The 11417-nt window shown below is 51.7% G+C and overlaps 1 protein-coding gene across 1 annotated transcript in view; it reads right to left on the bottom strand.

Moving 5' to 3' along the window:
- Positions 1-8156: 8156 nt before the first annotated feature.
- DIDO1 (death inducer-obliterator 1) overlaps positions 8157-11417 on the bottom strand; it is a 51337-nt gene continuing 48076 nt past the window's right edge. The window contains exon 18 of the mRNA XM_014532782.1: positions 8157-11417. This exon is cut by the window's right edge and continues 37 nt beyond it. Coding sequence (XP_014388268.1) covers positions 9654-11417 — 1764 coding nt within the window. The 3' untranslated portion in view covers positions 8157-9653.

Genomic DNA, 11417 nt, shown 5'->3' with positions numbered 1-11417 from the left:
GGGTCCTGACGGTCGGGGTCTGGGGTCCGCCGACCGAAAACCACCTAAGCCTGGAGGTAGCCGCGCACACTCCACCGAGTTCACGGAGCCACGGGGTGCTGTGCGGCTCCCCACTTCTCAGCGTGCGGGGCGGACACGACGTCTCCATGCGCCCCAACAGTAGACCGGTGAACAGTGCTCCAAACCCAGTGTGACAGGCAGACTGCGTGCCAGTATTTACCAGGGCGTGTGGTGCCCTCCACGGACACCGGCCAAGGCACTAAGATTTGCACAGCTTTACTGAGCTCATGCACAGTCCCTACTGCTCGTCCATTGTAGGGGGTAGGCCTCTGTGATCCATCTCCAGCAGGGTGGGCTTTGGATGGAATTTGTTGAATTTCCTCAGGGCAAACAGAATGTAGGGAGGAGGGAACAGGATATAGGAACAAAGAACTGTGGACGTGGGCCAGTATCACGGTGGAAAGGCCGGAACAGGGGGAAGTGGGGGCAACTGGAGAAGGCCTCAGCCCAATTCTTCTAAATGGCCCAATGGGAGACATGGCGGAAACAGGTGACTCCATAGTACTCAGCCAGTGAGGAACTGGAGGAGGGACTGAATAAAGCGGTGTTTGCTGCTCCAGGTGTGCCTGTACCAACGGACACCCACTCTCCAGAGCGTATTAAAAATCTCGTTTTGGCCATATTTCTGTCTCCGAGCCCATCATTTGAATTCGGACAGGTTAGTATTTCTCACATCCATGTAGTGTGCGGTCCAGTGGTTGTTTGTGCTCACAGTGCTGCACTCATCACCCCAAGAGGAGGGGAGTGAGCACCCCGCTGCAGGGCTCCTTTGCACACATAGCAGGCCCAGGCCCCAAACCTGTAAGAAAAAGAAAAGGCCAAATGGGAGAGGAACCCTGAAGGAAGGAAGCGGCTTTACAGAACGAGGGCAGCACTGCTCAGCTCTGGGACGACCCACACTGCAGTCAAGTCACTTCAGGAGCCCTGGACCACCCAGTAAGCCATAAGCACACCATCCATCTGTCCACGTGAGCTTCACATGATGAGGACGAGAGCTGAACCTGAAACTGTTGCACAGACACGACCAGCACAACCCCAGGTGAAGACCAGACACAACATTACAGGAAAGTAAAACTCCAGAGCAACAGCCCCCATGAACAAGTAGGCAAACATTTTTTAAAATCCTCACCCGAGAATATATTTTTATCGATTTTTTAGAAAGAGAGAAACATCCATTGGTTGCCTCCTGTACATGCCCAACAGGGGATCAAATCTAAAACCTAGGTATGTGCCCTGATGGGGAATTGAACCCACAGCATTTTGGTGTATAGGACAATGCTTCAACCAACTGAGCAAGTATGCAAAATTTTTTAACAAAATCTTAGCCAACTGAACTCAACAAGATTAACAAAAAGGAGATTATGATGCAAGCTTTGTGTACTTTTAAGAGTCAACCAATAGAAATTACCATATTAGCCCTAACCGGTTTGGCTCAGTGGATAGAGCGTCAGCCTGCGGACTCAAGGGTCCCAGGTTCGATTCCGGTCAAGGGCATGTACCTTGGTTTCGGGCACATCCCCGGTAGGGAGTGTGCAGGAGGCAGCCGATCCATGTTTCTCTCTCATCGATGTTTCTGACTCTCTATCCCTATCCCTTCCTCTCTGTAAAAGAAAAAAATCAATAAAATATATTTTTTAAAAATTACCATATTAACAGATGAAAAATATCAGCCATATGATTACCTAAACAAAACAAAACCGGTCCTAGTCAGTTTTACTCAGTGGATAGAGCGTCGGCCTGAGAAATGAAAGGTCCCAGGTTTGGTTCCGGTCAAGGGCACATGCCAGGGTTGTGGGCTCGATCCCCACTGGGGGACTTGCCGGAGGTAGCCGATCCATGATTCTCTCTCATTGTGGATGTTTCTATCTCTCTCTCCCTCTCCCTTCCTCTCTGAAATCAAATATATACACAAAACAAAACAAAAAAAAACCCATGTTTGACTAATCCAACATCCATTCCTGATAGAAATTCTGCCAACCGAGAGCACACAGGAAATATAACTATAGCTAATGTCAGACTTAGTGGTAAAGAGCAAATGCCCCCACCCCCGGATGAGGGAAATAGCCAAGATGCCCACAGTCACCACATCTGCTCAGTGTTGTACAGAGGGCCCACTGAGCACAACAAAGCAGGGGAGAGACAGGCTTTCAGGTGGAAGAGAAGTGCCTTTACTTGCAGATCCCATGCCCATCTGTGCAGGAAATCCCACGGAAATCTATAAAAGCTAGTATGTGAATTCAGCAAGGTCACAGAATACAAGAACAGCATGCAGATGTCCATTGTGTTCCACATACCAGTGATACACAGGTGTGCACTGAAATTAAAATATGCCAGTACACTCACTCAGAAATATGCTTAGGTGTAAATTTAACAGAATTTTGAGAGTAAGTGGATGCTGCACAGATATGCTCCCAGGAACAAACTGGTATTACAACTAAAATACAGAAAAACTTCCTGAATAATCAACATAAAACTCACAGAAGAGAACCCTGATACCTGAGGACCGAAAGTGAAGATGGCATAGAGACTGGAAGAACAACATAAGTAGATTAGTTTTTGAAAGTGTTCAGTAGCTGCACATTTAAATCATTTGCTTTAAAATATATAAAAATTACTTAAAAATAAAAAAAAGAAATTTAACAGGTATAGAACATGTATGTTGGATATCACACTGAATCCTTTCACAGCCCTAAAATCCTCTGTGCCCCACCTCTTCATCCCTCCCCTCAACCCCTGGCTACCACTGATCTTTACTGTCTCCACAGTTTTGCCTTTTCCAGATGTCACATAGTTGCAGTCACAGATTGATTCCTTTCAGATTGGCTTCTTCCACTCAGTCATGCATTTCATTCCTCCCTGTTTTGTCATGGCTTGTCAGCTCATTTCTTTTTCGGTGCTGAATAATATTCCCCTGTCTGGCTGACCTGTCCATCCACCTGCTGAAGGACATCTTGGTGGCTTCCAAGTGTTGGTGATGATGAATAAAACTAGGGGTCCAGTGCACGAATTCATGCACCAGTGGGGTCCCTCTGGCTGGCCTGTGGGATGGGGCCAAAACCAGCTCTCCGACATCCCCCGAGGGGTCCCGGATTGCGAGAGAGCACAGGCCAGGCCAAGGGACCCCAACAATTCACAATCGGGCCGGGGAGGGACGTGGGAGGTGGCCAGCCAGGGAGGGACTGAGGGAGGGCTCGAGGGCATGTCCAGCCTGTCCCGATCAGCCGGACCCCAGCAGCAAACTAACCTATAGATGGGAGCGTCTGCCCCCAGGTGGTCAGTGCACATCATAGCAAGTGGTTGAGCAGCCTTAGCAAATCATTAGCATATTACGCTTTGGTTGGTTAAATGGATGACTGGACGACCGGCACTTAGCATATTAGGGTTTTATTATATAGGATGACTATAAACATACATGTGCAGGTTTTATGTGGACATCAGCTTTCAGCTCCTTTGGGTAAATAGCAGGGAGCGTGACTGCTGGGTCCCACGAATCTGTTCAGTTTGGTAAGAGACCACCCAGGTGTCTTCCAAAGTGGCTGCGCCCCTGCCTTCCCACCAGCAGTGAAGGGGAGTTCCCGCTGCTCCGCGTCCTCGCCGGCACTTGGTGGTGTCAGTGCTCTGGGTTTTGGCCGTTCTGATAGGTGTGTCCCATGATCTTTTGTGGACCCAATTACAGAGCTGGCGAGGTGCAGCATGGCACAGGGCCGGCTGATGTCTTCAGGACACAGTATATGCTCTGAGTTAGCAACCAGTATTGGTGGTCTGGCTTCAAAGCCAGGATTCAGGGACCTGTCACAATTAGCCCTGCTGATCCACTGGAAAAATCTGTGCTTTCCGTTCCTGCAAGTTTAGGTTCTAGAGGGCTCAGCCCAAGGGAAGGAGCACCTTCTCGAGGGGAAAGATGGCAGACTGTGCCAGCCTGGGGACTGGCCTGTCAGGGGCTGGCCGGCTCTGAGCACCCCGTATCCTGTGATTATAGTTGGTAGAGAATGACAGTGATAATTCAGCCAGGACCTCCCACAGCACAGACCCAGCAGGAAGGAAAGCGGGTCTCCTACCAGGCTGGGGACCCGACCAGCACAGGGAGCATGGACTGGGCAGGGGAATGGGGTCGTTATGAACACCAGTGGCGGTCATGTGACCAGCTGCAGAAATAAGGATGTCATACTGAAGTGCCTCTTCTGACTTTGACAGGAACATGTTTGGTGTCTATTAACCACTTGCCTCGGCTTCCCTTTCCTCTTGTGCTGTCAGCTAGCGGGAGATGTGACAAGAGAGCTGGCCTTATTCCCAGAGTGTGCAGGGCGGCAGCTCACGGAAGCGTGGTCTCCTGGGGATCGGCATTGTGGTTTCGGGATGGTGTCTCATGTGAGGTGGGCGCAGGCTTTGTTACTGTCTTTGTTGGGAGATTATGGCTTAGAGGGTGCGAGGGCCTGGTGGCTGGCCTGGGCTGGGTCTTTGTTCTCAGAATCCTGAGGGTTCCAGGCCAAGAGGGTCACCGAGACCTTGCTGCCTGAGATCTGAAGGCCAGAAGAGAAGCACAGACACTCGGCTGGGTGTGCCCCGAGGGCTGAGGTGGGTCAGCGGGAGAGACTCCCCTGGTAGAGCTGACCCGAGTAGCCTCAATTCTGGGCCAGGTGTGCTTCTGCCACCCTGAGAGGGAGGCAGTGTTTGCCTTCTCCTGAATGTCACGTGACAGGATCCTCCGGCTGGTGGCTGCAGTGTGGCTTCTTTCCCTGAAACTCACCCTCTCCCCACCGGCTTTCTTTCTGTCCCTGGGCCTGGGCCTCTACTTTTCATTAATTGAAGCATATTTGGGCCTGGCTGGCGTGGCTCAGTGGTTGAGCGTCGACCTATGAACCAGGAGGTCACGGTTCAATTCCCAGTCAGGCCACATGCCCAGGTTGTGGGCTGGATCCCCAATGTGGGGCATGCAGGAGGCAGCGATCAATGATTCTCTCTCATCATTGATGTTTCTTTTATTTGTTTATTTTTTTAAATCCTCATCCGAGGGTATTTTTCCATTGATTTTTAGAGAGAGTGGAAGAGAGAGGAAAAGACAGAGAAAAATATAGATGTGAGAGAAATTCATCGATTGGTTGCCTCCTGCATGAGTCCTGACCAGGACCCAGGCCGGGGAGGATCCTGCAATCAAGGTATGTGCCCTTGACCAGAATCAAACCCGGGACCCTTCAGTCCACAGGCTGACGCTCTATCCACTGAGCCAAACGGCTAGGGCTCTCATCATTGATGTTTTTGTCTCTCTCTCCTTCTCCCTCTCCCTTCCTCTCTGAAATCAATAAAAATCTATTTTTTTAGAAAAGAGTATTTGGGTGGTTGATCGTTTGGGCAATTTTGAATAAATTGCGATAAATACTTATAGACTTGAAGGTGAGTCTTGGTTTAGGGCAGTTTCTCAATCTTTTAAAAATTACTCCTCCCTAACGAGCCTCTTTAAATGGTTTTTCTTAATTGTCCTCTCCCCTTGCGACATGGCGGCCACAGAGGTTCTGTGCATCTCTTCCTGGGGCCTTTGGGGGGCGGGGCCCTTTGCGGACATGGCCTGGGCAACACCTAAGATCTGGGCCAGTACTGCTCATTGAACGTGCACGGGGACTGCGGGTTATGTGGCATCTCACCCAACAACCCGCCGGTAGGACACTGCAGCTGCCCTGCAGGTGAGCACACCGCTGGCGTGGCTCAGTGGTTGAGCGTCGACCTATGAACCAGGAGGTCACGGTTCAATTCCCAGTCAGGCCACATGCCCAGGTTGTGGGCTGGATCCCCAATGTGGGGCATGCAGGAGGCAGCGATCAATGATTCTCTCTCATCATTGATGTTTCTTTTATTTGTTTATTTTTTTAAATCCTCATCCGAGGGTATTTTTCCATTGATTTTTAGAGAGAGTGGAAGAGAGAGGAAAAGACAGAGAAAAATATAGATGTGAGAGAAATTCATCGATTGGTTGCCTCCTGCATGAGTCCTGACCAGGACCCAGGCCGGGGAGGATCCTGCAATCAAGGTATGTGCCCTTGACCAGAATCAAACCCGGGACCCTTCAGTCCACAGGCTGACGCTCTATCCACTGAGCCAAACGGCTAGGGCTCTCATCATTGATGTTTTTGTCTCTCTCTCCTTCTCCCTCTCCCTTCCTCTCTGAAATCAATAAAAATCTATTTTTTTAGAAAAGAGTATTTGGGTGGTTGATCGTTTGGGCAATTTTGAATAAATTGCGATAAATACTTATAGACTTGAAGGTGAGTCTTGGTTTAGGGCAGTTTCTCAATCTTTTAAAAATTACTCCTCCCTAACGAGCCTCTTTAAATGGTTTTTCTTAATTGTCCTCTCCCCTTGCGACATGGCGGCCACAGAGGTTCTGTGCATCTCTTCCTGGGGCCTTTGGGGGGCGGGGCCCTTTGCGGACATGGCCTGGGCAACACCTAAGATCTGGGCCAGTACTGCTCATTGAACGTGCACGGGGACTGCGGGTTATGTGGCATCTCACCCAACAACCCGCCGGTAGGACACTGCAGCTGCCCTGCAGGTGAGCACACCTGCCCCTCCCAGCCGCCCTGAGGGACGGGCCTGAGTCCTCACCAGCACTTGTGATGGTCGGTTTTCTGACACTGTGGTGGTCCCCACTAAGGCTTAATTCCTCCTGGTTTTTACTCACACCCCTGATTTCTTCCCTTGCAGGAGGGATGGCCGTGTGACACAGCCTGGCCGGCCTCAAGTTTTAGAGGAACAGATGTGGCAGGCGTGCCTGCAGACGGTCAGTTCTGCTGGCTCAGGCCCCTTCAAGAGTATGGCCATAGTGTGGTCCCTGCTGTGAGCTGTGTCCCCTCCCAGGCACCTGTCTGCCTGTCCTTGTGCTGGTGGGGCAGGAGGTGGGAGGAGCAGAGGCCCTAGCACCTTGGGCTTTCTGGTGAAACAGTCTTTTTCTTTTTTTTTGTTAATACTCACCTGATATTTTTTCCATTGATTTTTTTTTTTTTTTTTGAGAGTGGAAGGGACGGAGGGAGGGAGGGAGGGAGGGAGAGAGAGAGAGAATATCAATGTGGGAGGGACACATCAAGATCAGTTGCCTCCTGCACGCGTCCCAACCAGGGGCCGGGGATCGAGCCTCCAACCCAGGTACGTGCCCTTGACCAGGAATCAAACCCCAGACCCGAGGGTACATGGGCCGATGCTCTAACCGCTGAAACACATCAGCTGGGGCAAAACAGCCCCCTTCATTCTCCCTCACAGCAGCTGAGAGGCTGAAGTGCAGGGACCAGGAGTGACAGTGAGTAGAAGCCCCCAGGCACTCCCCCGACAGGCAAACACAGCTGCTGGCTCCTGGGCTATCCTCCAGCCAACCCTCACTCTTCAGGTTCCCAGAGAGCTGAGCTCTGAGCAGCACCTGTACCCGCCTGACCCTAAGGGGAGTCACGGCTGGAGGACAGGCAGGGTGCTGGGGGGGCAGGAAGCGGGAGGTGTCATGGAGTGTGTACAAGACACAAGATGGGCTTCAGGCTGGATGCAGGAGGCCAACCGTCAGAGGAGCCCGACAGGACTAACGGGACTTCTCAGTGTCCTGGGGGAAGTGCCCTGACAGTGTAGGGAGCGTCCAGCCAGAATCCAGCTTTACCACTTGGCAGAACCTCAGCTAGCCGGGGCCATCTCCAAGGTCAGGGCTCGCCCCTTGGGCTGGGCCTTGGGGTTGTCCAGCACCTTCCAGGGACAGTGGTCTGTGGCAGTGGGACTGCCCCATGCCAGGGTCCCTTTTGAAACCCCCCACACTGCCCTTGTGTTCAGGGCCCCCCGCTGGTTTGCTGTGAGCTTAGCTTCCTGCTCTGACAGTCCCAACACACGAACGCAGTGCAGGGAGTTGACCCAACTTGATGAGGTCGGGTGTCAGCTGCACTGGCAGCAAGTCCCCTGAAGCCAGTGCATCTGGCCACCAGCCGGTCATGGAGTGGGCTCACCTCCAAGGCATCTGAGGGCCAAAGGGCAGCGCAGCCCCTGCCATGTCCATTGGCAAGAAGGGGTGGCCAAGGTGTCCCTTTCCAGCCCCAACTTTCCAACGTGGAGAGGATGCGATCACACAGACAGAAAACCTCTGTAGATGTTTATTCTACTTCAAGTAACGAAACATCCCAAGTTCCACGTTTCAATGGACAGGGATAGTACTCTGCGCTATAAAATACAAGTTACAGAAAATCCTATCGAGTAAACCTAAAGACACACACTGGATTTTTACATTTGTGTAGATTAGAAAAACTTGTGTTACATGTAAAAACCTTCCCATCCTATTAGATGTTGGAACTCAACACCGCTTGACTGTGCCTTACCTGGGACTCTGGCTCCCGGCACCAGCCTCCCAGACTGCTCGCCCTGGACAGCGCCCAGCCCACTGTCCCCGGGAGAAGGAAATCTGGAGCAAGGCAGTGAGCAACAGACTCCAGAGAACAAAAAAGACGCTCTAATTTTACATTTGCAAAAGTAAGTTTATGAAAATATAAAAAAATTATCAAAGTGTATTTGTACAGTCAAATAAATTAGCAAGGTTTTCTCTTTCTCACACCTCAGAACTTGAAAAATACATAGCAAGAAGCAGCGCACTATCTCACAGTGGATGCTTTCTACTTGCTCGTTCTTGAACTAATATCACTATTTTCCATCTCAGAGTTTATACAAATATTGTTTTGTTTTCAAAGACAAACTTTAAAATTTACCCCCTGACAAATATAACGGTTTAGAGCTAGTGCACTTTTCCTGGGACAAAGGAAGAACTGTGCAGAAGGTGAAGTTCAACAAACAAAATGTTCCTGATTACTGAGATAAAAGAAACCCCCCTTCAAAGTACACTTAATTGGTATATTTTCTTACCTTTAGGCTGGTAAAATCGAAACCTTTTCCAATAAATTGTTATTTAAAATGCAACCATTTGTACTCAAACAGATGTTGCTTTTAATAATGTTTTTGAAAAAAAGAAAATGTATGAGGTGATATATAAAAAACTGAGCACAACTAAGAAACAACGTATTGTTTCCTGGTTGAAATTTCTAATCAAATCTCTTTAGGAAAAAAGGAAACCGCATTCGGAAGTTTGTGTTTCTCCATTTCAGAGGGCTCACAGCACGGCTCTGGTGCGCACACGCAGCCCGCCGAGGGCGCTCCCACGAAGCACACCACCCTCCAGAGCCGGCGAAACCTGCAGAAACAGCTTTTGGAAACCTAGAAATACAGACGAGGTGTCAGCAAAGGTATGGCTCTGAGGTCCACAGAATTCCCTTAAAATTTACCATAGTCAGTCAAGTTATTGGAAAAGATAACTTTATAATCTGAAAAAGCAATATGCTTCTGTAGACACTTTCCCATTTCAGTAATTTTAAATGGAAAAATTAAGAGTTCTTACATTTCTTTAAAAAAGCATCAGAATTATAAAGACATGAAATTTTGTAGGAAACCATCATACACAAAATTACAGTAATTTTTGAAGTCCAGAATATTCTATTCTTCATCTACGTTCATAGCTATTTCAAAAACAATTTGTTCAACACATTTTATGAACTTGGCTTTTAAAAGGAAGTGCCCAGCTGCGACCAGGCCTAGGTGTGGGCAGCGGGGTCGGTGGCCCGCGGGGCCAGGGCCTCAGCCTTTGGGTCCCGAGTGCTTTCTTTGCTTTTGCTGCGGTCCTTGCGGTCTCCGCCTCGCTCATGCTCCCGGCCCTTGTCACGGTCCCGGTCTCTACTGCGAGACCTATCCCGGTCCCGCCTCCGGTCCCGGTCGCGGTCCCTGTCCCGGTCCCTGTTCCGGCTGCGCTCCCGGCTCCGGTCCCACTCCCGCTCCCGGTCTCTGTTTGCATTGCGCTCTCGGCCGGAGTCCTTCTCACGGTGTCTGTCCCATTCCCGACCCCGGTCCCAGTCCCGCTCCCGCTCCCGGCTCCAGTTCCTGCTGCGCTCCCGCTCCCAGGGCTTCCCGTGCTCGTGCTCCCGCCGTCGGTCCTCGAAGGCGCGGCCCTGCCGGCTCTCAGGCTGGCCCTCAGGTTCGTCCAGCAGCTTCTCTTTGGGCCTGGGCTGGTTTCTGTACTCCGGGCCTTTGGATGGGGCCCACTGCGCCTCGGCCTCGGGGGCTGGTCCGGGAGCCCCCGAGGGCAGGTTGGGGGCTGAGCCCGTCTCGTCCCACCGGTCCTTGCGGTGCTGGGGTGGGTGGCTGGGCAACTCCAGCAGGGGTCTGGGCACCGGCTTCATCACTTGAGGGGACTGGCCCTGGAAGTGGAACCGGGGAGGGGCAGGCTCACTCTTGTCAGGGAAAGGCACAGACCCCCTTGGCCCACCGAACTGAAGGGGTGCTGGGGCCCTCTGATTCGAAAATCTGGGTGGTGAGTTCACCCTTTGCTCTTCAAACTGCTGAGGCTGAATTCCCCTGGGTCCTGGCATAAAATTTGGGGCTTGACCTCTGGGCCCATCAAACTGATTGGGATGGGGGCCCCGGGTGCTTTCAAATTGACTAGAATGCGGACCTCTTGGACCCACAAAATGGCCAGGGGGTGGTCCCCTCTGACCCCCAAACTGAGACGGAGGTGGGCCTCCTCGGGGCCCTTTAAACGGGGCCAGCAGAGGCCTCCGTGGGCCTCCAAACTGGAAGGGGCCTGCGCCTCTGCTTCCCACCAACGGGCCTTGTTCTGGTCCTTCAAACTGGGCAGGAGGCCCAGCCATGTCATTGTATGGGGCGTCCTGGAATTCCCTTTTTTCCCCGTGCAGATCCTTGCGTTCTTCAAATTGGGGTGGTGCTGATCCTCTGGGCCCACCAGGGTGAGAGGGTGACGGGCCCCTGTTGTCCCCGTAGGGAGGTGGCCCATGTGGCCCTGAGAATAAGGAAGGGATGGGCCCCTTCTGAGCTCCAAATCTGGCCGGCGGAGGCCCTCTTGCTCCATCGTTGTTAGAAATGACACCGTCTCCTGAAAACGGAGCCACTGGTCCCCGCGGTCCTGGGAAGCTCGGGCCATGAAGCCCCAATGTTCCGAAAGTGTGGGGTGCAGGCTCACGCTGGCCCTGTAACTGGGGCAGAGGGGTCCCTTTCTGTCCAGGGGGCGGGAATGGGTTGGCCCCCTCTCCAGGTCTGCACTGTGGGTCTCTGTCTCCTTCAGTTTCAACAGCCGAACGGTCACTTTTTTCAGCAAACAGGGCATTTCTTGGATCCTCATATGGAGACGAGCCGAAGGATTTGTCCTGAGACGCAAACACTGGGCTTGAAAATGGGTCTCTTCCTGCAGAACTGAAATTGTGCCCCTCACCTGGCATAGAGAAGTTGGGCTGGAAGGCGGTGCTGGGCGGCGTGGGCAGCAGCACCTTTCGGGCGGGCCGCGCCAG

This window comes from Myotis brandtii, unplaced genomic scaffold (genome assembly GCF_000412655.1).
Source record: "Myotis brandtii unplaced genomic scaffold, ASM41265v1 scaffold915, whole genome shotgun sequence".
NCBI lineage: Eukaryota > Metazoa > Chordata > Mammalia > Chiroptera > Vespertilionidae > Myotis > Myotis brandtii.
Note: the sequence above shows the minus strand (reverse complement) of the source record. Positions and strands in the feature narration are given on the sequence as shown.